At 37.7% G+C, this 25,435-nt stretch overlaps 1 protein-coding gene across 1 annotated transcript in view; it reads left to right on the forward strand.

Moving 5' to 3' along the window:
- LOC126066873 (complement factor H-like) overlaps positions 1-25,435 on the forward strand; it is a 111,189-nt gene that overhangs the window by 16,835 nt on the left and 68,919 nt on the right. The window contains 6 exon segments of the mRNA XM_049868291.1: positions 13,919-14,083; positions 15,474-15,650; positions 21,385-21,561; positions 22,721-22,903; positions 23,015-23,178; positions 23,181-23,196. Of these exon segments, the coding sequence (XP_049724248.1) occupies positions 13,919-14,083; positions 15,474-15,650; positions 21,385-21,561; positions 22,721-22,903; positions 23,015-23,178; positions 23,181-23,196 (882 nt within the window).

Below are 25,435 nucleotides of genomic sequence, written 5' to 3' on the forward strand. Positions count from 1 at the left end.
AGAGATTGGAACTCTCATACACTGCTGGTGGGAATGTAAAATGGTACAACCACTTTGGAAATCTATCTGGCGTTATCTTAAACAGTTAGAAATAGAACTACCATACAACCCAGAAATCCCACTCCTCGGAATATACCCTAGAGATACAAGAGCCTTCATACAAACAGATATATGCACACCCATGTTTATTGCAGCTCTGTTTACAATAGCAAAAAGTTGGAAGCAACCAAGGTGTCCATCAACGGATGAATGGGTAAATAAATTGTGGTATATTCACACAATGGAATACTACGCATCGATAAAGAACAGTGACGAATCTCTGAAACATTTCATAACATGGAGGAACCTGGAAGGCATTATGCTGAGCGAAATGAGTCAGAGGCAAAAGGACAAATACTGTATAAGACCACTATTATAAGATCTTGAGAAATAGTAAACCTGAGAAGAACACATACTTTTGTGGTTACGAGGGGGGGAGGGAGGGAGGGTGGGAGAGGGTTTTTTTATTGATTAATCAGTAGATAAGAACTGCTTTAGGTGAAGGGAAAGACAACACTCAATACATGGAAGGTCAGCTCAATTGGACTGGACCAAAAGCAAAGAAGTTTCCGGGATAAAATGAATGCTTCAAAGCTCAGCAGAGCAAGGGCGGGGGTTTGGGGACCATGGTTTAAGGGGACATCTAAGTCAATTGGCAAAATAATTCTATTATGAAAACATTCTGCATCCCACTTTGAAATGTGGTGTCTGGGGTCTTAAATGCTAACAAGTGGCCATCTAAGATGCATCAATTGGTCTCAACCCACCTGGAGCAAAGGAGAATGAAGAACACCAAGGTCACACGATAACTAAGAGCCCAAGAGACAGAAAGGGCCACATGAACCAGAGACCTACATCATCCTGAGACCAGAAGAACTAGTTGGTGCCCAGCCACAATCAATGACAGCCCTGACAGGGAGCACAGCAGAGGACCCCTGAGGGAGCAGGAGATCAGTGGGATGCAGACCCCAAATTCTCATAAAAAGACCATACTTACTGGTCTGACTGAGACTAGAGGAATCCTGGCGGTCATGGTCCCCAAACCTTCTGTTGGCCCAGGACAGGAAACATTCCCGAAGACAACTCATCAGACATGAAAGGGACTGGACAGTGGGTAGGAGAGAGATGCTGATGAAGAGTGAGCTAATTATATCAGGTAGACACTTGAGACTTTGTTAGCATCTCCTGTCTGGAGGGGGGATGGGAGGATACAGAGAGTTGGAAGCTGGCAAAATTGTCACAAAAGGAGAGACTGGAAGGGCTGACTTATTAGGGGGAGAGCAAGTGGGAGTACAGAGTAAGGTGTACATAAACTTATATGTGACAGTCTGACTTGATTTGTAAACATTCACTTGAAGCTCAATAAAAGTTAATAAAAAAAACCTACAAAATATATGTATATTTATATATATGTATTTGGGTATTTATATACATACACATATAAACATATATATATATATACAAGTCCAAGATTGGCAGGTAAGATGGTATGCTGCATGCACACAGACTGCAGAGGCCTACAAATCTCAAGACTGGCAGGCAGCATGGCTGGCTGCTGGCCCAAGTCCCAAGAACCAGAAGTCAGATGATGATGTGCCTCATGCAGGATCCAGAACAAGCAAATGCCAGTGAGATTTTCCAGAATGTCCATACATAATGGATGCAGAGCACAACCTGAGAAAACTCTGCTTACATCTGATTGGCTGATCAAATCAGATCACATTATAGAGATGACTACATTATATGACAAAATGGGGAATAACTACATCATTACATAATGGCCAAACCACTGAGAAACAAGGCCCAGCTGAGCTGACACATAATCTTAGCCATCACAGTTCACCCCTTATCAACTTGGCACCTGTAGACATCTTTTAAACCATTTAAGATCTCTAAATAAGACAATTACAAAGTCATACGTGATACACCTAATGTGTACAACTGAAAACACACTAAACTCATTTGCATCTTATATTTTAGAGTGAAGAAAACAAAAAATTTGATACACATAAAAAAAAAAAAAACCAAACCCGATACAGTCAAGTCAATTCTGACTCATTGCTACCCTATAGGACAGAGTAGAACTGCCCCATAGAGTTTCCAAGGAGCACCTGGTGGATTCGAACTGCCGACCCTTTGGTTAGCAGCCGTAGCACTTAACCACTACACCACCAGGGTTTCCACATGCAGGGAGGTAATACTCATAACAATTACAGTCCTCATTTCTACAACTACTCATGTGGTCATAATGGTTTTAAGAACTACCTTCTCCCTCCACCCATTCCACATTCCTTTTGCCCTCTGTAAAAGACTGTGGTTCATTTCCCAGTGGGGTGACCCAAACCTTTGTTCCTAAGGGCCTGGGCCATTAGTAGTTATGCCAGAATTGGCTTGATGTAGATTGCCTTTGACTTTAATCACCGGGCACGGTAGTACTAAGAGATGTCCTCAGGGATTTCCAATATCCTAGACATACTCTTCTTTACCTCTATTATGTAATATCGATCTGATTTTTACTTGGTATTCAGGTTCAATCACACCAGCCAATACACACTTGTTGATACAGAGGCATAAGGAAAATAAAGTGGCCGGGTGGCATTCTTAACTTCCAATTCAATGGAATCAGTGCTGTGTCTCCCGGTGTGACCATTCTCTCCTTTGGAACAAAGACCTCTACACCCACAGAGCATAGGGTCACAGAGAAAGGAAGCAAAAATTTTTTGAGTGGGTCAGTGGGAGTAATGTTGAGTGGTGCCACTTCCATTTCCACCCCTTGATTCCTGGACCCATAGACCCTGGCTATGGGATAAACAGCACCATATATTGACCTTGATTTAGAGTATTTACAGACTCCTGGGGAACATTGCCCCAACACTGCAAGGTGTTGCCATCTACCTGGTGCCATAACTGTGGCCATCCCACTGTTCTATCAAGCCAGCTTCTTCAGGATGATGGGGAACATGGGAAGACCAGTGAATGCTGTGAGCATGGGCCCACTGCCGTGCTTCATTTCCCGTGATGTGAGTCACTTGATCCAAAGTGATGCTGTGTGGGTTATCATGACAGTAGATAAGGCATTTTGTAAGCCCACAGATAAAAGTTTTGCAGAAGCATTGTGTGCACGGAAGGCAAATCCATATTCAGAATAAGTGTCTATTCCAGTAAGAAAGAAATGCTGCCTTTTCCATGATGGAAGTAATTCAGTGTGATCGACTTGCCTGCAGGTTGCTGGCTGATCACCTTGAGGAATGGTGCCGTATCATGGACTCAGTTTTGGTCTTCTCTGCTGGCAGACTGGGCACTCAGCAGAGCTGCAGCTAAGCCGGCCATTGTGTGTGGAAATTCATGTCGCTGAGCTCATGCATAACCTCCATCCCTGCCACCATGGCCACTTTGTTCACGGGCCCATTGGCCAATGATGGAAGTGGCTGGGAAAAGAGAATGACTGGTTTCCACAGAATGTGTGATCCTATCCTCTTAATTGTTAAAATCCTCCTTTGCTGAGGTCCCCCTTTGGTGAGCATTCATATGAGGGACAAACATCTTCACTTCTTAAGCCCATTCAGAGAAGTCTATCCACATACCTCTACCCTACATCTCCTTGTCTCTAATTTTCCAATCAGGTTCCTTCCAAGTCCCTGACCATCCAGCCAAACCATTAGCAACAGCATATGAATCAGTATACAATCGCACACCTGGCCATTTCTTCTTCCACACAAGGTGAACAACCATGTGCACTGCTCAGTGTTCTGTCCTTTGGGGGGATTTCCCTTCACCATTGTCCTTCAGGGAGGCCTCAGAAAGGGGCTGTAGCACTGCCGTTGTCCACTTTTGAATAGTGCCTGCATATTTCACAGAACATCTGTAAACCAAGTCCAAGTTTTCTCTTCCTTAGTCAATTGATCATAAGGAATTCCTCATGAAGCCATAGGTACGGACTGGGAGAGGGCAGGTAATGTGACAGGAGTTGATACCATGGGCATCTGGGGCACTTTCTCATGCAACTTACTTGTGCCAACTTACTTGTGTCCTGCTCAAGCCTGATCTTATATACACCACCTCCATTTAATGATGGAGTGCTCCTGTGCGTATCCAACTTTATGGCTCTGTGGATCAGACCTCAACCTGTTCGTGATGGGCAGCTCAGACCATATGGTGACTTGACAGCTCATGGCTAAGCGTTCATGCTCTACTAAGGTCCAGTAACAAGCCAAAAGCTGTTTCTCAAAAGGACAGTAATTTTCTGCAGAGGATGATAGGACTTTTATCCAAATCTTAACGCCTGCATTGTGATTCACCAATAGGTGTCAGCTAAAGACTCCACACAGCATCTGTTTCTGTGACTGACACTTCAAGCACCATTGAATCAGCTGGATCACATGGCACAACTGGCAAGGCAGCTTGCATGGCAGCCTGCAACTGCTTCAGGAATTCCTGTTGTTCTGGACCCCACTCAAAAATAGTAGCTTTTCGGGTCACTTGATAGACGGGTTCAGCACACCCAAATGTGAGGCACATGTTGTCTCCAAAATCCCAGGAGGCCCACCAGGTGTTGTACCTCCTTTTTAGTTGTGGTAGAGACCACATGTAATAACTTATTCTTCACTTTAGAAGGAGTATGTTGAAATGACCCACACCACTAGGCTCTTAGAAATTTCACTGAGGTGGAAGGTGCCTGAATTATTTTCAGATGATTTCCCACCCTCTAGCATGCAAACGTTTTACCAATAAGTCCAGGGTCATTGACACTTCTTCCTTTATTAGGTCTAATCAGCATAATTATCATCAATGTAATGGACTGGTGTGAGGTCTGTGGCAGGAAAAGACAATCAAGTACCCTGTGTATTAAGTTATAGCATAGGGCTGGAAAGGTGCTTTACCTCTGAAATAGGACAGTGAAGGTGTATTGCAGGCCTTGCCAGCTGAAGGGTAAGTGGCTGCTTCTGGTGTTCCTTTGAAATGAAAATTGAGAAAAAGTCATTGGCCAGCTCAATAGCTGCATACCAGTTACCAGAAAATGTATTAATTTTCTCAAGGAATGAAACTGTATCTCGAACAACAGCTACAACTGGAGTCACCACCTGGTTAAGTTTATGATAATCCGCTTTCATTCTCCAAAATCCATCTTTTTTTTGCACAGGCCAAATAGGCGAGTTGAATGGGGATGTGGTGGAAATCACTACCTCTGCGTTCTGCAAAATCTTGTTGGTGACAGTAATCTCTGTAATCCTTTCAGGAATGCGATATTGCTTTTGGTTCGCTATTTTGTTAAGTAGGGGCAGTTCTAATGGCTTCCATTAGACTTTTCCTACCACAATAGTAGTTTTTCCTACCTTACTCCACTTGTCTTGGATTCAGTGTGGGGGTTCTGCCAGTTGCTGAGTATATCTATTCCAATTATGCATTCTGAAACTGGGGAAATCAATACAGGATGGGTTTGGACACTCACTGGATCCCATGTGAGATGAAACTAAACTAAGACTCTATTAGTAACCTGACCTTCATATACCCCTACTCTGACTAGAGGGCCACAGTGATGTTTTGTGTCTCCTGGAATTATTGTTATTTCAGAGCCACTATGCAACAATCCCTGAAAAGTCTGAATATTTCCTTTTCCCCAATGAACAGTTACTCTCCTTTTGGGGAAGGCTAGGAGAAAGAATACCTGTATAAATTTTTGCTCTGTGTAGTGGAGGCCCAGCCTCCCCTTCATTCAAGGGGGTGTGGGTCTGTAAACTTACTCAAATCTGGGAATTGATTGAGGGGCCCTTACTATCTATTCTGGCCATTCGAGTTAGCCTTTCATTCACTTGACCTAAAACTCTTTGTTTGTACAGACCAAGGAATTATTTAGTAGATTTCCCATCTTTTTCACTCCTAGAGACACCATGACTAAGTAGCCACTGCCATAAGTCCATACAAGTCATAATATACTGATTATTGTGTTGAGTCTACTTTCTATTACAATACCCACCTCATCTTTGTCGATTGAGTACCACCACTTGGCCCCTACCACCACATGGTCCAGTCAGACCCATTGTAGTTAGGTGTCTTAATTCAGTTAGGGGAGCTCCCACTGTCAAATCTGACTTACATAGGGTAGCAATCACAGCAGTCTTCAAGGATACTGGGGTTCCCTTCACAAAATTGTTCCTCACTGTTGTGGTGAAAGTATGGCCTCTGGACACTCTGTGTGTGGATCTGTGAGTCTAAGTTAATAAATTCACTCTAACATGCCAATTTCCCTGACCCTTTTGATACCTTCTTCAGTATACCAATGTCTGGTGCTTCACCTTGGTTTAGCACAGGCCACTGTGTAATCCATGCTTCAGTGGCCCAGCCAAACAAATTAGTAGATCCTTTCTTAACCTCTGAAGCTGAATCATTGACTGAAGAACCTGTGCTTAGTGGGACCAGGTCAACTAATTCAGACTGATCCAACTTTATCCTCCTTGCACCTTTATCCCACACCCTAAATAGTCATGCCCACACGTATTTCCCAGGTTTCTGTGTGTTCATATTAGAAAAGCAGTTCTTTTGGAGTGTAGCATACCTGTTCCTAGGCCCCACTTTGTCTTCAGCTTTTGGGGCTTGCTGGGACTTAAGTCTAGTTATAGGTGCAGAAGCAAAAATGGGTGGTGGGGATGTGTTTTGCAAACATTCAGCAATGTCTTGTAAGGCATTTACCCCAGGCAACGACTCAGATGCAGCCCCAGGGGATATCTCATATAAAGGTTCTTTAGACACAGTCAGTTTAATCTCATCAGATGGGGGTAGAGGGGATAATGGTTTTACTGGGGAGGATGGCTTAGCAGACAAACATGGAGTAATCTCTTCAGATGGGAGTGAGAGGCTGGTTCAGTGGGCAGCAGTGATTCAATGGAATTTAGGGGCTCAGTGTCCTCAGCTCCCTGATTATCTGCCCATATATCCCCATCCCAAGTTTCAGAATTCCATTTCTTCCCGATCAATGCCCTCACTTTAATTTCAGGCACTATTAGAGGCTGGAAACTCAATTGGTGTCGAAAATCAGCCACTCTTACAATAAGACTGTGGGTTAGGTTTCCTGCAATATCAGCTGTGTTATTACAGGAAATAAGCCTTTCTTTCAGGGCTCAAGTGTCAACTTAGAGGTAGTTTATATGGTGCTTGAAACCCTAAGCTCATCTCTTTCTTTCACTACTTTGTCTAGTAAAAGTAGGACCAACCAACTAGCTTCCTTATACTTCTCATTCGGACAAAATTGTAGAAAAGTATCAAACATGTGATCATCTCCCACCCATACTTGATCTAGTGGTGGTGATATTTTCTGTATTTCTATTGCCACCTTATGCTATGGATTAGTAATGCCGTGTTTATTACTGGTAGCAAAGTCATCAATATCTTTAACACTAACCAGACTTTAGAACCAATTTAGAAAACTCATCCTTCCAATTTTGTTTCTCTAGAACCACTCCAAGTACCATACATTTTGGGCTGGGTTCTCTAGAGATGAAAAATCAGTGAAGTGTATGTATATAGATAGGTAGAGAGAGAGAACGATTTATCTCAAGGAACTGACTTATCTGTTGTAGAGGCTGGAGATTCCCAAAAGTCCATAGGTCAGGATAAGGCTGGAGGCTTCTCCTGACTCACATAGCAGCAGGGCTGATGAATCTAAGGTTTGTAGGTCAGATGCTAGGATGCTGGCCCACAGGTTGTGGAGAACAATGAATCTCAAGATGCCAAGCAATATGGCTGGCCACTGGCTCAAGTCCCAAGAACTGGAGGTCAGATGATGATGAGTTCGATGAGCAAAAGCCAATGAGCTTTGCCAGAATGTCCATATATATTGGATGCAGGGCAGACCGTCAAGGAAACTCCCCTTACAACTGATTGGCTGATCACCTCTAATCATATCATGGAAGTGATTACATTATATCACAACAGAATAACTACATCATTTCATAACTGCCAAATTGCATCATTACATAAGTGCCAAAATACATCATTGCATAAGTGTCAAGCCACTGAAAAACATGGCCCAGCCAAGTTGACACAAACTCTAACCATCACAACACCCATAATGACTTTAAACAAGGTTCTTTTTTTTCCCAGTTTTATGGCAGTATTTATTTTTGTCACGGATGGACATTAAAATTGCTTCCAAATGCTTTTTCTGTAATTATTAATATGATCATGTGAATTTTCTTCTTTACTCTGTTAAGAGTCAATTACATTGGTTGATTTTGTAATCCCGAGACAGCATTACCTTCTAGTGATAAACCACCTTGGTTGTGATGTATTATATTTTGCACATATTGCTGGATTTAATTTGATAATTATTTGTTCTGAATATTTGTGTCTATGTTCATGAGGAATCAACTTGTTGTTTCTTTCCTATGTGTCTTTTTTACATTTTGTTAGCAGAATAGTGTTGGCCCTTAAAATGAGCTAGGGAATGTTTCCTTCTCCTCTATTATCTAAAAGATTCTGTGTAGGGCTGGAATATTTGTCTTTAATGACTAATGGAATTCACCACTGAATCCTTCTGTCCCTGGCTATTTCACTGCAGGATGATTTTTAATCATAAATTTATTTTTAGAATAAAAACAAATATATTCATGTTTTCTCTTCATTCTTGCATTTGTTTTGGTAATTTTTTGTGTAAAGTTGTCAAATTTTAAAGGTAAACAAATGTTCATTAGTTTTGAATGTCTTGGGATCTGTACTGATGTTTTATCCTTCATTCCTGATACTGGTAAATTTTGCTTTTCCTTTCTCATGATTTTTCTAGCTACAGGACTAATAATTTCATGGATCTTTTCAAAGATCTAACATTTATTTTAATTGTTTTATTTCTATTCTTTATTCAGTTCCCATGTCATTGATATTTTGTTCTCATATTTTTGTTTATTTATCCCTCAGTTTCTAGATATCCATGGTAGAATCTTTGATCATTGGTATTAAAAAAATTTTTTTAAATATAATTAATGAATTCAAAAGTGTCTTTCTAAGCATTGTTTTAAATGCACCCTACATATTTTGATATTTTCCATTTTATATCACACAATTAATATAATTTCTAATATTCTATGTGATTTTTGTTTTATCCATGGTTTATTAAAATGGTTTATTCAAAATGTATTGTTTAAGTTGCAAATATTTTATTTACTGTCTATCTTTTGTTATTAATTTGTAATATAATTACGCTGTTTTTGGAGAACGTACTCTGATGTCAGTCGTTTGAAGCTTGTTCAGATTTGTTTAAGAGCCCAGCATATGCACTTGAAAATAATATATATTCTTGGTGTATCCTTTAAGTCAAGTTGCTTGATAATATTTTAGAAGTCTTTTATTTCCTTACTGATTTCCTGCTCACATGTTCTATCAATTATTGGAGAAGGAGTATTGAAATCTCTAAACATAATTGCAGGTGTGTCTATTTCTTCTTTCAGTTTTGTCTGTTTTTATTTTGTTTCCTTCATTTTGAAACTCTATTATTACCTAAACACAGTTTGGATTTTCAGGATTTTTGATGCATAGATCTTTTTATTGTATTAGTGTTCACCATTTATTCCTTACCTATAATTTGATGGCCATCTTTATGTACAATAACATTACTGCTTTCGAAGTCTATTTTGTTTGATACAACATAACCACTCCAGCTTTCTTACCTTTGCATGATGCTTCATTTTCTTATAAATTATTTGTTACTTTATGTGTAAATGGGCTTCTTTTAGTTCACATGTCTTTAAATCTTGAGGTTTTTATGCAGACTAATGATAAGCACCTTTTATTTAGTGTTAATGCTGTTTAAAACTTTTTAATAACAGCATTATGAAGGTATAATTGAAACAAAAAAAAATGCACTTATTTAAATATATAACTTGATAAATTTTGACCCATATGTATACACCTGTGAAATCACAAACCACAGAGTGAACATAGCCATCACCCTCAGAAATTTCTTTATGCCTTTTTGGAATTCATCCTCCCTGGCCTATCCCATTATCCCTACCACTCCTGGGCAAACACTGTCTGCTTCTGGTCCTTATTGCATTGCTGTGGAGTTGATTCCAACTCATAGCGATCCTGTAGGACAGGGTAGAACTGCCCCATAGAATTTCCAAGGAGTGGCTGGTGTATTTGAACAGCTGACCTTTTGGTTAGCAGCCAAACTCTTAACCACTGCACCACAAGGGCTCTGTTCCTTATAGATTTCATAAATATTTTTTTATGGTTATATCTTAGTCAGGGTTCTCTACAGAAATAGTACACACACAGAGAGAATGAGAGAGAGAGAGGGAAAGTATTATTTTAAGAAACTGGTTTATGTAATTGTGGGAGTCTGGCAAGTTCAAAACCTGCAAGTCAGGTGACATGCTGGAGACCTGCTGGCTTGTATCCCAGCATCTGTAGATCAGGCAACAGAAAGAGTAAAGAGTAAGAGTGTTCTGGCTAAAGGTCTATTTATAGTCTGGTGACAGAACACACTGCAGAGAAGCTCCCTTTTTGCTCTTAAGAACTTCATCTGATTGATTGAGTCCCACCGACATTATGGAAGGTAATCTGCATTAATGAGGCCAACTGATTTAATCACTGTAACCACTTTAAAATAGCAGTTACACTATTGTTTGACCAAACAACTGGGCAGCATAGATTAGGTAAATTGACACAACAAATTGGAAATTATATAAATGAAATCTCATATGTTTTTGGGTTTATCATTTACTCAAAGTTGCTTTAAGATCCTTTCATGTGGTTTCAATACTTTATCCAATTTATAGCAGAGAAGTATCTTATTATATGGATATACCGTTATTTGTATATCTGTTCACCTTTTATTGAATGATATTTCCAGGTTTTGGCTATTTTAAATAAAGCTTTCATGAACATTTGTATAGAAGTGTTTATGTAAATATATGCTTTCATTTCCTTTGGGTAAATACTTAGGAGAGGAGTGGTTGGCTCACATGGTAGGTATACAGTTAACTTTATAAGGAAGTACAACACTGTATATATCAAACTGGTTGTACCATTTTACATTCACATCAGAGGTGTATGAAAGTTCCTCAACATTTAGGAAATTGTTTTATTCTGAACATTATAAAGATACACACACTTACCTTAAAATGGCTTTCATTTGTATTATATTAATAACTTGATGTTAAGCATTTTTTCATGTTATTATTTGCTATTTAATTATCTTCTTTGTTGAAGTGTCAGTTAAAATCTTTTGCCGATTTTTTTTAAGCTCTGTTGTTCTTATTAAGTTTTCAAAGGTTTTATGTATACTCAATAAAACTCCTTTATTAGATACATGGTTTAAAATATTTTATCAGTCTCTGACTTGTCTTTTCATTCTTGTAACATTACCTTTAGAAGAACAGAGGTTTTTAATTTCGATCAATTGCAACTTATAAATTTTCTTCTGTTATGAACTGTTTTTTCTAAGATTTTTGTTTTATTTGATGTCATATGGACGAAATCTTTGCCTAACTCAAGGTAGTAAGATTTCACTTTATGTTTCCTTCCAGAAGTTTTACAGTTTGCATTTAGGTCTATGTTTCACATTAAGTTAAATTTTGCATGTGATGAGAGTAATGGAGTAAAAAAAAAAAAAAATTATTTATTTATTTATTTATTTTTAAGCTTTATCAATTTGAATTTTGGTATTCCATTGTTGCAACACCTTATTTTGAAAATAGTATTCTTCTCTACTAAATGGCCTTAGCATAGTAAAATATCAGTTGTCTGTTGATGTTTGGGTCTCTTTTGGGACTCTCTATCGTGTTCTGATGAACTTTACCTTGACACCAACACTACCGTGCATTGATAACTCAAGTTTTTTAATGTCTTGACATTAAAAAAACTAGTGTTAACTTTCCAAATTTGTTTATTTCTTTCAAAAGGCTGTTTGAGGCCCTTTTCATTTCTATAATACCATTTGAATAATCTTGATGATTACTAAAAAAAAAAAAAGGAATTTTTATGAGGATTGCATTGAATCTGTAGAATTCGTTTTGGGAAAATTGACTTACGATTTTTGAGTCTTCAGACCCATGAACACATTATGTCACTTCAAATATTAAGTATTCTTTAATGTTTCTCAGCAATATTTTCTAGTTTTGGATGTAAAGATCTTTCACACATTTTTTTCAGATTTATTCCTAAATATTTCATATTTTTATGCCAGTGGACACAATATTGTTTTTCTTATTTCAATATCTGGTAGTTCATTGTAAGTATATGAAAATAAATTGATTTTTTGTGGTTATTGATCTCATCATATCTTGTAAGCTTGCTAAATCCACTTATTAATTCTAGTAATCCTTTGGATTTTCTATGAAGACATCATGGCAACTGCAAATAAAAACCTTTCTACTTCTTTTCCAATCCAGATGCTTTCTATTTCTTCTTTTTGGGTTATTTCACTGACAAAAACATCAGTAAAATATTGAATAGTAGTGATAAGAGTATTTCTAATGTCTTCCTTTGGTTTTGGGAACAGGAGATTGCAAGCTTCATAGAATGAAAAGGCAAATATTTCCACCCCTTCTATTTTTGGACAAGTCTATTTAGAATTATAATTTTTTCTCTCTTAAATCTTTGGTAGAATTCGCCATTGAAGGTAGCTGTACTTGGGCTTTTCCTTTTGTGAAATTTTTTTTAACCGCAAATTCAACTTACCCCTGTTATCTACTCTTCATTGATTGAGGCTTGGTAGGCTGTAGCTCTCAAGCAATTTGACAATTCATCTACGTTGTCAAGTTTATTGGTATAACGTTGTTCATAATATCCCTTTATTATCCTTTTAACATCTCTTGACATTGGTAATTTGTGTCTTCTCTCTTTTTTTCATGATCGGTCTATTTAAATGTTTGCAATTTTATTCATCCAGGCTTTTTTGTTTCATTAATTGCCCTAATGTTTTTCTTTTTTTTACTTTGTTAATTTTTGCTCTGATCATTCTTTTCTTTCTTCTGTTTTCTCTGGTTTTAATTTCCTGTATTTTTTCCAATGCTTAATATGGAAACTGAAGTCATTGACATGGAACACACATAATCATCTAATACTAGAAATTTAGTGTGACAAATTTCCTCCAAACTACCACCTGCTGTGGTGGTTTGCATGTTGCCATGATGCCAGAAGCTGTGCCACAGGTATTTCAAATACCAGCAGGGTCACCTATTGTGGACAGGTTTTAGCAGATCCTCCAGAGTAAGGTAGAGTAGGAAGAAATACCTGGTCATCTACTTCCAAAAATTAGCCGATGAAGACCTTATGGATCACAACAGAACATTGTCTGAATCTGTTGCTTTGGACACACCATTAGGAGAGATCCGTCACTAGAGGACAACATCGTGTTTGGTGAAAAAGTGGGCCAGCGAAGGTGAGGGAGATTGTTGGTAAGAAAGATTTTTACAATGGTTGTAAAGTTGGACTTGAAAATTCCAGTGATAGTGAGGATGACGTAGAACTGGGAAACGTCTCATTCTGTCAGCACTGAAGCTATGGCAAATAATAATCCTTTTATGGAATAGCACTCATAATCCCCTCATAATCAATTATTAGACACCTAATTGTTTAATGGATCTGGAATCCTACAGCATGCTAGAGCTAGCTCTTTCTTAGTGCTTGTTTTGAATCTTGCCTTGTTTCAAAAAACATTTAATAAAACTGAGCTTATTTTTCTGACACTAGAATTTGGATAATTACACTTACTTCATATTTACAGTTACAAATGATTTATTATTTTATTATGCTGTCATATTGTTTGACTCTGAATAAAAAATGTTTATATTGTCATATCATTTAACACGGAATAAAAAATGTTTATTAAATATATGCCTATTTTTTCCTTGTGCCTTCTTCCTTTAGAAACGTTCAAAATCAGATACGCTTATTGCAAATGGATTTTTTTCTGAATCTGAGTATTCATATCCAGTAAATAAACAAACACAATATAAGTGTAAATCAGGATACATGACAGCAGATGGTAAAACATCAGGATCTATTACGTGCTTGGAAAGTGGGTGGTCAACTCAACCCGTACGCATCAGTAAGTAATTTATTAGGGTCATTTTCTTGATGATAGTTTTACAAAAGTTTACTTTAACTTAATTATTTTGTACGGGATTGGAGGGTGCAGGTAGGGCTGACATGCTTCCATTTGTAAGGATGAATAAAACCCTTTGACAAATTACATATATAGAATATAGAAATTTTATACAAATAATATGTAAAATTTATGTATGTAATATGGAAATCATATATATATGTGATTATAGTATATATAGTTAGGTCTTTTCTTGCCTTTCTAGGGTAATTACTGATATGAAGGAGGATCATTTCATCTCTTCAGTTCAAGTTTTTCCTACTTTCAATCAATCTCGTGATTTAGGAACTGCTGAGGGAGCCTCGTGTATTCTGCCGTAGACTTGTGTGTTTTCAGTTGAAACTTTCTTGTCCGTTGTGCCTGTGTTTAGATGACCAGCCTCTCATATTGGAGTCCTTGCTCCAAAAAATAAATGCCATGTTTTTAAGTGAAGAGATGAGTCCATAGTGCAGAATCCCAGGAGATTTGACCTTTATAATTTACAGAATTAATGCTGTAGGAGAGGTCCAGTTATGAAAATTCCTGCTGGCCTTTTGGAAAATCTTCATAAGCATCTAGGTAGTGAAGAGAAACATTTCTTGATAGTGCTAAATTCTATTGTGTTGAAAGTTTTCCCTGCCCTGCTGCCTAGAAGTTTATAAAGATCTTCTAAGAACAATTTGCTCATTGTGCTTTAGTTATACACTTTATTTTCTCAAGGCCACTCTGATATTTTTGTAGTAAAAGATATCTATCCTACTGTGTAATTATCTTTTAATTTGTTTTTTCAATTTTTCTGTTTACTCTGGGCTCTGGCTAAAGAAAAAATGACCAAAGTTGATCTCATATCAACTTGTTTTATACTAATTGTGATCGAGTATCTATTATAAGACATTACTATGGAAGAAAAAATGTTGGATATTAATTATATAGATCTTTATATCCAATTAACCCATTTTCTCTGGTATGTATGTCTCGATTAGTAATAAGATTGATATCTCAAATTTTAAAAAAAATGTTGTTTTCTGAAAACCAATATACACTTCTCGTGACTTGTTTTGTTACCAGTATATGACAAGCTCACAGGCATAACCAGAATTGAGAAAATGAACTTAATATAAATTTTTCAGATGTTTGAAGTGATGTGAAGAATGCTGTATACATAAACATGCCTTTTTATTGTAATGATTTCAGGAGAACAATTTATATTTGGTCTTCTTAGCTTATTTTTTAAAAAGTTAATTAAATATTGGCACGTAATTGGGAAGGATTTTTGCTTCTGGGATGGAATTTACTCAGTCAGCTTGCCCATTCGATAACATGAAATGAAATCCTCAATTTCATCATGCATTAGAATCTTGTGACAAGCCATCATTTGTGAACGCCAGACCCAAAAGCAATGGCACGTGGTTTAAGCTCAGTGACCAACTGGACTATGAATGCAGCGCGGGCTATGAAAACACAGGTGGGAGCACCACGGGCTCTATAGTATGTGGTGATGATGGCTGGTCTGACACACCCACGTGTTATGGTAAGTACTGTCGTTGTTTTTCCTGGTATTCGTTTCTTTGGGGTAATTGGGGGTGATATAATCTGTATATGTTCCTCTGGGGGGTAACCGAATTATCCAGAGACATCCTTAAGGAACACTGATTAAAATCAAGGTGTCTTCTTCTGATTTAATGTTAACTGGGAGGAAATGGTGTCCTGAAGCTCAAATAGCCTATCTTTAAAACAGTGCATCAAAGTGATGTTTTCTTTGGGCCACATACATTACAGATTTGTCAGGAAAAATAAAGTGTTTCCAAGTAATCTTAAAAGAAAGATTTGAAATTATTTAAAACTAGGGTCACTATGAGTCAGAATTGACTTGACAACAACAGGTTTGTTTTTTTGTTTAGTCACCCATTACCAAATTATGGTTAGTCACAACCTTTTCAGCTCCTTTACTCCTGAGTTTTTGCTTTCGCTTTCCCACCTTAAGTGTAAAGTTCTTCAGTTCTTGCCAGGAACTCTTCATTTTCAGATATCAACACCTTCTCTGGACTATTCTGAAAACTTCTTGTATATTTACCAAACAGTTTCCTGTTTTCCACATATAGAAAGTACCTTTGAATCTATGAAAAATGGGTGGATATAGAGTATTCCAAACAAAAGAAATAAAATATGGAAAGCTCTAGAAGAAAAATACATTTTGGAAAATGCCAGAGTGAGATGGGTGTAGTTAAGACGTGGGAAAATTTTATGAGCTGAGGCTGGTTAGGAGGCAAAGGCAAGATTATCCAGGTTACTTCAGAGCATATTAGCATTGGGTTAATTTTATGCTTGATGAAAAGACATTAAAAAAAACTTAAGAAAAACAATGATATAAATAGACTTGCATTTATGAAAGGTTTTTTGTTGTTGTTGTTGCTGTTCCTTGACTTGGTGCATGTGTAGTCAAGTCAGGAAGGAGTGAGTCCTTGTAGGGTGAGAAATGGTGGGGATTCAGATAAGGTGACGGCTGAGGATATGCAGAGCAGAGAACAAACTTGGGATATATCTGATGGTAGAAAGGAGAGGCGATGTCACTAAATGCTGGGTCAAGGAACTCATATGTTTTGCTTTGTTTTTCAGAATCAAGTGTGTAAATAGCAATGCCATTGTATGCCTATCTGTCTGTCTCTCCGCATTGCTCATGCAGACAGGTCATACCTCAAACTTCCAGGCAGCCATAAGACTGCTAGGAATGAGTCACATACACACGTGGCATCAAGCATTCCTTGGGTGCTTCGTTCATTTGTGATCGAGCTGGACACATGAGATACTTACACAGTGTTGACAAAGTGAAAATCAGTATTATTTATAGAAAGCAAACTATAAACAACAACAACAGATTCTCAAAGGGGAAGTGCTTACCCTTCCCCAGATTACCCACTTCCATTCTTATGTTGCTGGGTCAGCTCTCCATGGTTCAGGTCAGATGCTGTCTTCACATCATCTGCATGGCTCCCGAGTCTTCTCTTCTGATGCTGGGCCTTGCTGGGCCTCGCTTTTTTCACAGGAAGACCCCTGCACAGCATATCCTTAACCTCTACAGCTGGGCCTTCCCAGGCCTCTGCCACTGTCTTCTGCCATGCTACCTGGACCTACACGACCTGAGAGCCAAATGGGTACTGCCTCACTGCACAATGCAGATGGTCCTGTGACCTCAGCATGGGGCACACGCAGGTCCCTGTCTAGCATGGGCGAGTGTTATAGTTCTTTTAGCTCCGTCAACAAGTGCCTGAAGGAACCTTGCTTCATCAGCAAGCCTCCTTCCCAAAAGTGCTCACTCTCCTTGGGCTAGCAAGGTCACGGCTGGTCTTGCAGTTCTTGCTGCTCGCTCTGCTGCTGCTGCTTCTCTGCTGCTTGGCTCTACTGTACTTGCTGCTGCTTCTCGCCATCTGGTGACTTCTTCAGTGTTACACCTCTCTTTTCTGGGTCTAAGAGGTTCTCTGCACAGGGAACCTATGCTGAAATGATGTGCTCTGCTCTCAATATTAGTGAGGTCCCTCTGAACCTCAGTGGGGCTGGCTCTTGTATACAAAAACTCCTTGTTAATTTCAAGGCATGGTCCCCCCAACAGGACCATGACCTGGCCAATCCTCTTGGTAGACTACAAGTTACTCAATTTGAATAGTAATTGTCTTAGTCATCTTGTGCTACTGTAACAGAAATACCACAAGTGGATGGCTTTAACAAAGAGAAGTTTATTCTCTCACAGTCCAGTAGGCTAAAAGTCTGAATTAAGGGCGCCAGCTCCAGGGGAAGGCTTTCTCTTTCTGTCAGCTCTGAAGAAAGACCCTTGTGATGCATCAGTCTTCCCAGGTCTGGGAGCATCTCAGCACAGGAACCTCAGGTCCAAAGGACACCCTGTGCTTCCGGTACTGCTTTCTTGGTGGTGTGAGGTCCCCATGTCTCTTTGTTCATTTCTCTCTTTTATATCTCATAAGAGATTGGTTTAAAACACTATCTAATCTTATAGAGCTCATCAATATAACTGCCATAAATCGACTCAAGGGCACTGGGTTGGGTTTAATCTATCTTATTACATCATAGTGAAAGGATTTACAACACATAGGGAAATCACATCAAATGATAAAATGGTAGAGAATTATGCAATCGTACATGGGAATCATGACCTAGCCAAGCTGACAGATATTTTGGGGGGCCACAATTCAATCCATGACAGTGATATACCATTCCCTTGTAAGATTGTGGCCCAGGCAATCATCTGTGGAAGTTATAAGACCACGGTTAGAAAGGCCACATAAAAGCAATTCATTGCACTGCAGCCAATTTGTAAGATGGCGCTAGTAGGACAGAGACCACTTTCGGGAGGATATACCACAACTTATGGCTTGGAAACATTATGGTTGAACTACTCATGGTCATTTAAAATTAGATATGTAAACAGGAGAGTTGGAACTATAGGTCTAGTCAAATGACAAACATTTAGATTATCAACCTATGAGTTATGACATCTAATTATTGAAGCATATAGAATGAAAAGGAAGAAAATGTAGGCATAAGCCCTGAAATATTTCAACATGTAAAGTTCAAAGAGAAAGGGAAGAGGTGAAAACATAGATGGAAAAAAGGAGGATTGAGAGAATCAGGAGGAAAAAAAGAAACTAAAAATGAATCTGTTGTAGGCATGAAGGGAAGAAAACGTTAAAAGAGAGGAAGCATGTGACATAACCCTTTGTAGACGTTTTTCTGTGACAGGTTCAGGATATGACTAGAGGAAATTATGCACCGATGGAAAGTTTTATTTATTTATTTATTTTTAAGATTGTAGCTATAAGAACATGCTGACTGCTGGGAACAAGGGTATGGTAGAGAGGGAAACAGAGATTGAATACAGCAGGTAGATATGTCCCTGTGACTGCGGGAGAGAAAGGGAATCAGAGCTCCTGTGGAGATAACAGGCTTTGTGGCAACATGGCTCCCTTCAACCTTGTAACAGGAGGAAAGAAGGAAAATGGCTTTTGTAAATCGAATGCTGAAAAGAAGCAAGAGGTGATGGTTTCTATTTTCTGTGAAGTATGAGGCAAGGTCATCTGAGAATGAGCAGTGTTTGGGGGTAGGAGAAGGAGCAGCACTGTGCAGAGGAAATTAAAAAAAATTTTTTTTTTTTTTTTTTGTGCAGAGAGGAAAGGTTTAAAACAGATACTGTGGAGAAAAGAGTGAGAGTATTACAGCAGTGAGGTAGACCTGGTTAGCAAGTCGAAGGCCCAGTTACATCTGACTCATTTAGGCTGCCAACAAACACCTATTAAATAGGCTACGAGAAACAGTAAGAAATAAAATATAGACCTGCCTTTCCAGAGCTTTCATTAAAGTATAGAATAGTGTGGTTGGTGAGAACACAGTGGATTAAACCAAATAATGAAGCACATGATAAACATATTTTAAATAAGATAACATTGGACATGTAGACAAGGTTTGGATCAGTTTGGATTTCTTTTCTGTGATTAGAGGCAGATACAGGTTTTTTGAAGTCAGACCTTATGCAATTTTGAGGAGCTTTCTTAAAAAAAAAAAAGGAAAACTATGAATACATAATTCTCACAGCCATTCCAATGCTGCTAGACATGACAGGAAAATGTGAAGCAGAGAAAACTGGAATGACAGAGATGGTTGTAGAAATTAATGTGTTAAAAATATCTCCCTTTAGCAAATTTTATAAAAAATGTATGATCATGTAAACATACTACTAGAAAAGGACCAGCATAGTGTAGTCCTTCAGTAGCTGATTGAATGATGGCTTAATGTTCTTTTAAAATATTCTTCCCTCAGATATTCGGCAGAAAAGTAGACACAGGTTGTCTGATATCTAAGTCTATATCAAATGTTCTGGAGTTCTTTTTTTTTTTGGTGCAAGTTTTCCAAAGAATTGTTGTCATAAAACACTTAAACTAAACAAGTGGTTGCAACAATCTTAAAGAAGTTTGTTTTTAGGGTTAAAAGTTTACACTAACATTTGCAGATAACAGTAGTAGGATTTATAATTTTGACATTCGTTCAAAACCAAATATCTCTAATTCGTGGTATACCCATTCAAAGGGTTTCTTTAATCACATTGCATAGGTTATTATCTCTACATAAATGTAGTAGTTGAAAGATACTCAACAATTGGGATCATTGTTTTTCTTCATAGGACAGTTTGTTCCACAACATGATGAGAAATAAAATCTATATAAGATGAGCACAAAATATGTAAACAAACACAAATACAAAGAAAAGGATTGCTATGTAGTGGAATGGAATTGAAATTTAAGAGAGCAGTATTAGTGATTCTCATTTAAGTGTGATCTCAATTTAGCTCCTAATCACAACATAAAAATAAAAACAAAAGTGCATTTATTTAGTTAGTTATTTTGTAGTATTTTTTTGAAATAGTTAATTTACATTTAATTTTATGATCATGTGTTAATATTTAACTTCTTGATGGCATGAATTTTCTTATTAGCATGATTCCAAGTCTTAAATTCTAGTTTTTAATTTTATAAATTAATGAGTGACTGTTTTCTTCCTTCATAAAAAAAAATTCAATTATTTGATTTTTAATAATCCTCTAACTTAAAATACATTAGATATGGCATCACTCTTGCATTCTGGTTCCTCCATTGTATTAAAAGGAACCGTGATGGTGCAGTGGTTAAGTGCTTGGCTACTAACTGAAAGTCAGCAGTTCCAACCCACCTTCTTGCTTGCAGAAGAAGGATATAACAGTTCGCATGAGTAAAGATTACAGCTTCAGAAACCCAATGGGGGCAGTTCTATGCTATCCTATGGTATAGCTATGAATTGGAATTGACTTAATGGCAATGGGTTAATTACATCAAACAAAATATAAATTTTTATTAAATGTGCAATAAAAAACTGTAGCTTCCTTTTCTTAATGTGAAAGAATAATTTTATGTTTCTAAAGTGAGCAAAATTAACCTTAAATTTTATAATACCAGTGATAAAATGAGATCCAAACTAAGCAAGTTTACTTTACAAATAAATTTTCAGGACACACATATTGTTGTTCAATACGTTAATATTCCTCACAGAGCACCACAAAAATTGACAGGGTGAACAAAAACGTCAGGTTTTTTCCCCAAGGAAAAGAGCTTATCTGATGCCCCTCTGTGTGCACAGCACCCAGCACCTCATTGTTGTATGACCATATAAAATTTATTTTGACAATGATAAATTATTTTTCCTCTCTAAACTATTTCACTTTTTTTTAGAAAAAGAATGCGGTGTTCCTGATTTACCATGAAACTTAGAAGCTTCACCCAAGAAAAACAAATACAAAGTTGGAGATGTCTTGCATTTCTCCTGTAGACAGAGACTTAAAAGAGTTGGAGCAGATTCCACTCAGTGCTACCACTTTGGATGGTCCCCAAGTCCCCCGACATGTAAAGGTGAATATCTTACAATTGATGGAACAACAACTTATTTCTTGGATGTCAACACCTTTTTTTTTTCTTTTTTTCATTTTCTGTGACCTTTCAGATTGTAAGCTAACACATGAAGCCAGATATTTTTTGTTATACTTGGGAAGGATATGGATTGGGTTGTAGACAGCTCAGATAGATCTCTCTCCAATTGTTTATAGAAGTGTGTCTTAGGAGTATTTAGAGATACATGTATGGCAGCTGAGACTGGAGATACTCCTTTGTTTTTTTTTTCCCCCTCTTTACCTGTAATGCCACAATTAATGTTGAATGTTTTATATAGATGAATCTTACCCCAAGTCTCATTCTGCTTCTCTATACAACATTCCAACAGTTTAAAGTCAATTCAATCACCAGTCACATGTATGGCTTAATCAAAGTCAAAATATGTTGATCAACAGATTTTCTTAAGTTGTTGTCCTTTTTCAAAAATTTTTGAAACAGTGTTTCCATGGAGTATGAATATTACTTTAATTATACAACCATATTTGCTAATCTGTACACATCATTAGAATATACAGATTATTGAATATATTTTAAAGGTTTAACTATACCTACAATGACCTAGTTCAGTGTAAGAAACAAACATAAAAAAACATTGTCATCAGGTGACCCTGTAGGACAGAGTAGAGCTGTCACATAGATTTTCCAAGGCTACAGTGTTAATGGCAGCAGATTGTCACATCTTTCTCCCATAGAACCACTGGTGGGTTCAAACCACTGACCTTCCACTCAGGTAGCAGCTAAGGTCCTAACCACTGTGCAACCAGTATCCCATGAAAACCAAACTCACCGCCGTCTAGTGATTGCAACCTGTAGTGGCCCCATAGGGTTTCCAAGGCTGGACATCTCTAAAGAAGCAGGCTGCCACATCTTTCTCCTGTGGAGCCGCTGGTGGTTTCCAACTGCCAACTTTTCAGTTAACCCCTGCACCACCAGGGCTCCTGTAGTTCAGTAGAAGTAACAGGATTGGGAAATAAGAATCCAGGGTAAACACCGTTCCTTTTTCATTGTTTAAGAATACTGTCATGAAAGAAATAATAAACAAAATATTTCTTCACTTTGGTTAACTTTTTATTGTAAAAGAAACTACTTAACCATTATTTAAACAATATTTCTACTGTAGGGCAAGTAAACTCTTTTGGCCCACCTCCTCAACTCCTCAACGGGGTCATTAAGGGGACAAAGAAAGAAGAATATGAACACAACGAAGTGGTGGAATATGATTGCAATCTCAGATCCCTAATGAAGGGGTCTAAGAAAATTCAATGCGTTGATGGAAAATGGACAACTTTGCCTATATGTGTTGGTAATGTACATACAATATTAATATTTAAACTTGAATCAGCAATTGCATCTGTATTCATATGAAGACAAATTATCTTTTAAAGAGAAACTTATTTTTGTGAAATTTATGTAGCGGAAGAGAGTACATGTGGGGATATACCTATACTGGAGCATGGCTACAGCTTGCCCTCTGACCCTCCCTATCACCATGGAGATTCAGTGGAGTTCACTTGCAAAGAATCCTTTACAATGATTGGATACAGATCAATTACGTGTGTCAGCAGAGTGTGGAGCCATTATATCCTCAGTGCATTGGTGAGAATATAATTCTCAAATAGACATTTAATAAATTTTATTATTTTTACCTTAAAAATATATTCAGTGATATTGCCTAAAATGTCATTTCTTGAATAGTGATGAATCTAAAGATTTGTTGTTTATAGATCAATATGTGTCTATTGGGGAAAAATATAAACTAGCAACAGAATATTATGGTATTAATATGGTTTATTTTATAATTGTGAAGCTAAATTTTACCTACAGATTGTCATATGATATAAGAGTACAAATTATCAGGAAACATAACTATTTTGCATGAATACCACTGTTGTTATTATATGACTCATTGCTTCAGGGCCTGGAAAAAAAGAAATAAAGTTGAGAAAATACCCATATTGCTACTCTTGCCTCTCTCAAAGCTTCTAACAGTGATCATTCCTTAGTCTGTTTCCAATGCAGCAAAAGGCAGTGAAGCTGCTGCAGAGTGGGGGGCCATAGGCCCTCTCAGTTGGGCTATAACTTAGTGACATGAGGCAGTGAAGGTTGGGCCAGGAAACAAATCTGACATGGATTTCACTTATAAGAGATTCATCCTGCCCCTTTGATGGCCAAGTCCAGCTGGGAGGATGGGGAGCCCAGATTCATTTTCCCTTTAAATGAGTTCTTTCTTAAACTTTACCTCTGTGGTTCATTCAGAATTTCTGGATGCCCACTCTTATTTAATCATCAGATTTGTAGACAGTAATTAATTCCAGGAGAAGGTAAAGCTCAGGATCAAGCTCCAGGAGAACACGGATTCCTACCTGTCTTATTCACTTCTGTATTCCCAATACCCAAAAAACTAACTGGCTGACATAAAGAAGACATTCAATAGGGTTCGTGAAATGAATCAGTAAACTCTGTTTCTGATTAATCCTTGCATTTTCGCTGAACACATTCCTGTTAATGGCACCGCCAATCCTTCATGATCCAGCCTCACCTTTGTCCTCTTTGATCTCCATGAATGATTTCACTTCATTCCAGGTGGAGAGAAACTCAAGATAAAATCAGACATAAGAACTGTCCGCTTTTCATTCTAACCTATACCAATACCTCAGCTTCAATTGTTATTCCTTCCTGAAGTCAGAGTTGCCTTCATTAATTTAATTCTGTCCATGTATTCAGCCTAGTGTAACCCCCTTCCAGCCATTGTAGGCCTTACTCTACCGGTTAACCCCTCTCAGTGTTTTTTTTTTTTTTTTTTTTTTTTGATCCCTCTCTATTCTGGGTTCTTCACTCTTCCAGATGTGTTTATTTTTCACCTAATAAAGAAATCCACTCATAAAACCATTAATGACACAACATGTCAATGACAAAAACAACTCTTCTTGACTACAGATATTCCTGCAGTTACTATCCCTCAAAGAACACCTTGCTTTGTCTGTAGCATTACCCCAGATCATGTTGTAGGTCATTCCTTCCTAAAGATGGAAGTAATTTTTGTCTGAACTCTCTACTATGTTTTGAATCAGCCTCCTTTCTTTCTGGGTTGTATTACATAACTAGTGCTTTTCTTTGGCCAATTACTTGACTTTGTTCAACCTCACTCAAAACTGCTTTTCTAATCATTAACAAAAAATACTACCAACAACTTATATTGCTATTTTACCAAATTCAAAAAGACTCGCATAATCTTAAAAAACAAAAAACAAACCAAACCCATTGCCGTCAAGTCAATTCCGACTCATAGCGAGCCTATAGGACAGGGTAGAACTGCCTCATAGGGTTTCCATGGAGTGACGGGCGGATTCGAACTGCAAACCTTTTGGTTAGCAGCCGTAGCTCTTAACCACTACACCAGCAGAGCTTCCCCCATAATCACAGGATTACTGAAATATGTAGCTGTATAAAAAGTTTGCATAGTCTACATATTAACTCATTTTGAGCCAACAAAGTTTTATTACTATGGCATTGCAATTTAATTGGGTTATAGAATGATCTGGTGTATAAAATAACTTCTCAAAGACCCTAAGGTTATATGAGAAAATGGGTCAGGATTTTTAGCACCCCTTTCTTAGTTCAAGTACCTGTATCTGTTGGTTTTTTGGGGGGGGGGGTGATCTTGAAGACAGCTGCTAAAATACTCAAATTCTGTATATTTTATATTTTATTACCTTTCTGGAAAAAAAAAAGCATTTAAACTAGCAACTTCTTTGATTCTATTGCCATAGGTAATATTATTTTTAATGCTTTCATATTATTGATTTAAAATAATGTAGTGTCTTTTTACATCAGG

The sequence above is a fragment of the Elephas maximus genome, chromosome 24, assembly GCF_024166365.1.
Source record: "Elephas maximus indicus isolate mEleMax1 chromosome 24, mEleMax1 primary haplotype, whole genome shotgun sequence".
NCBI classification, from domain to species: Eukaryota; Metazoa; Chordata; class Mammalia; order Proboscidea; family Elephantidae; genus Elephas; species Elephas maximus.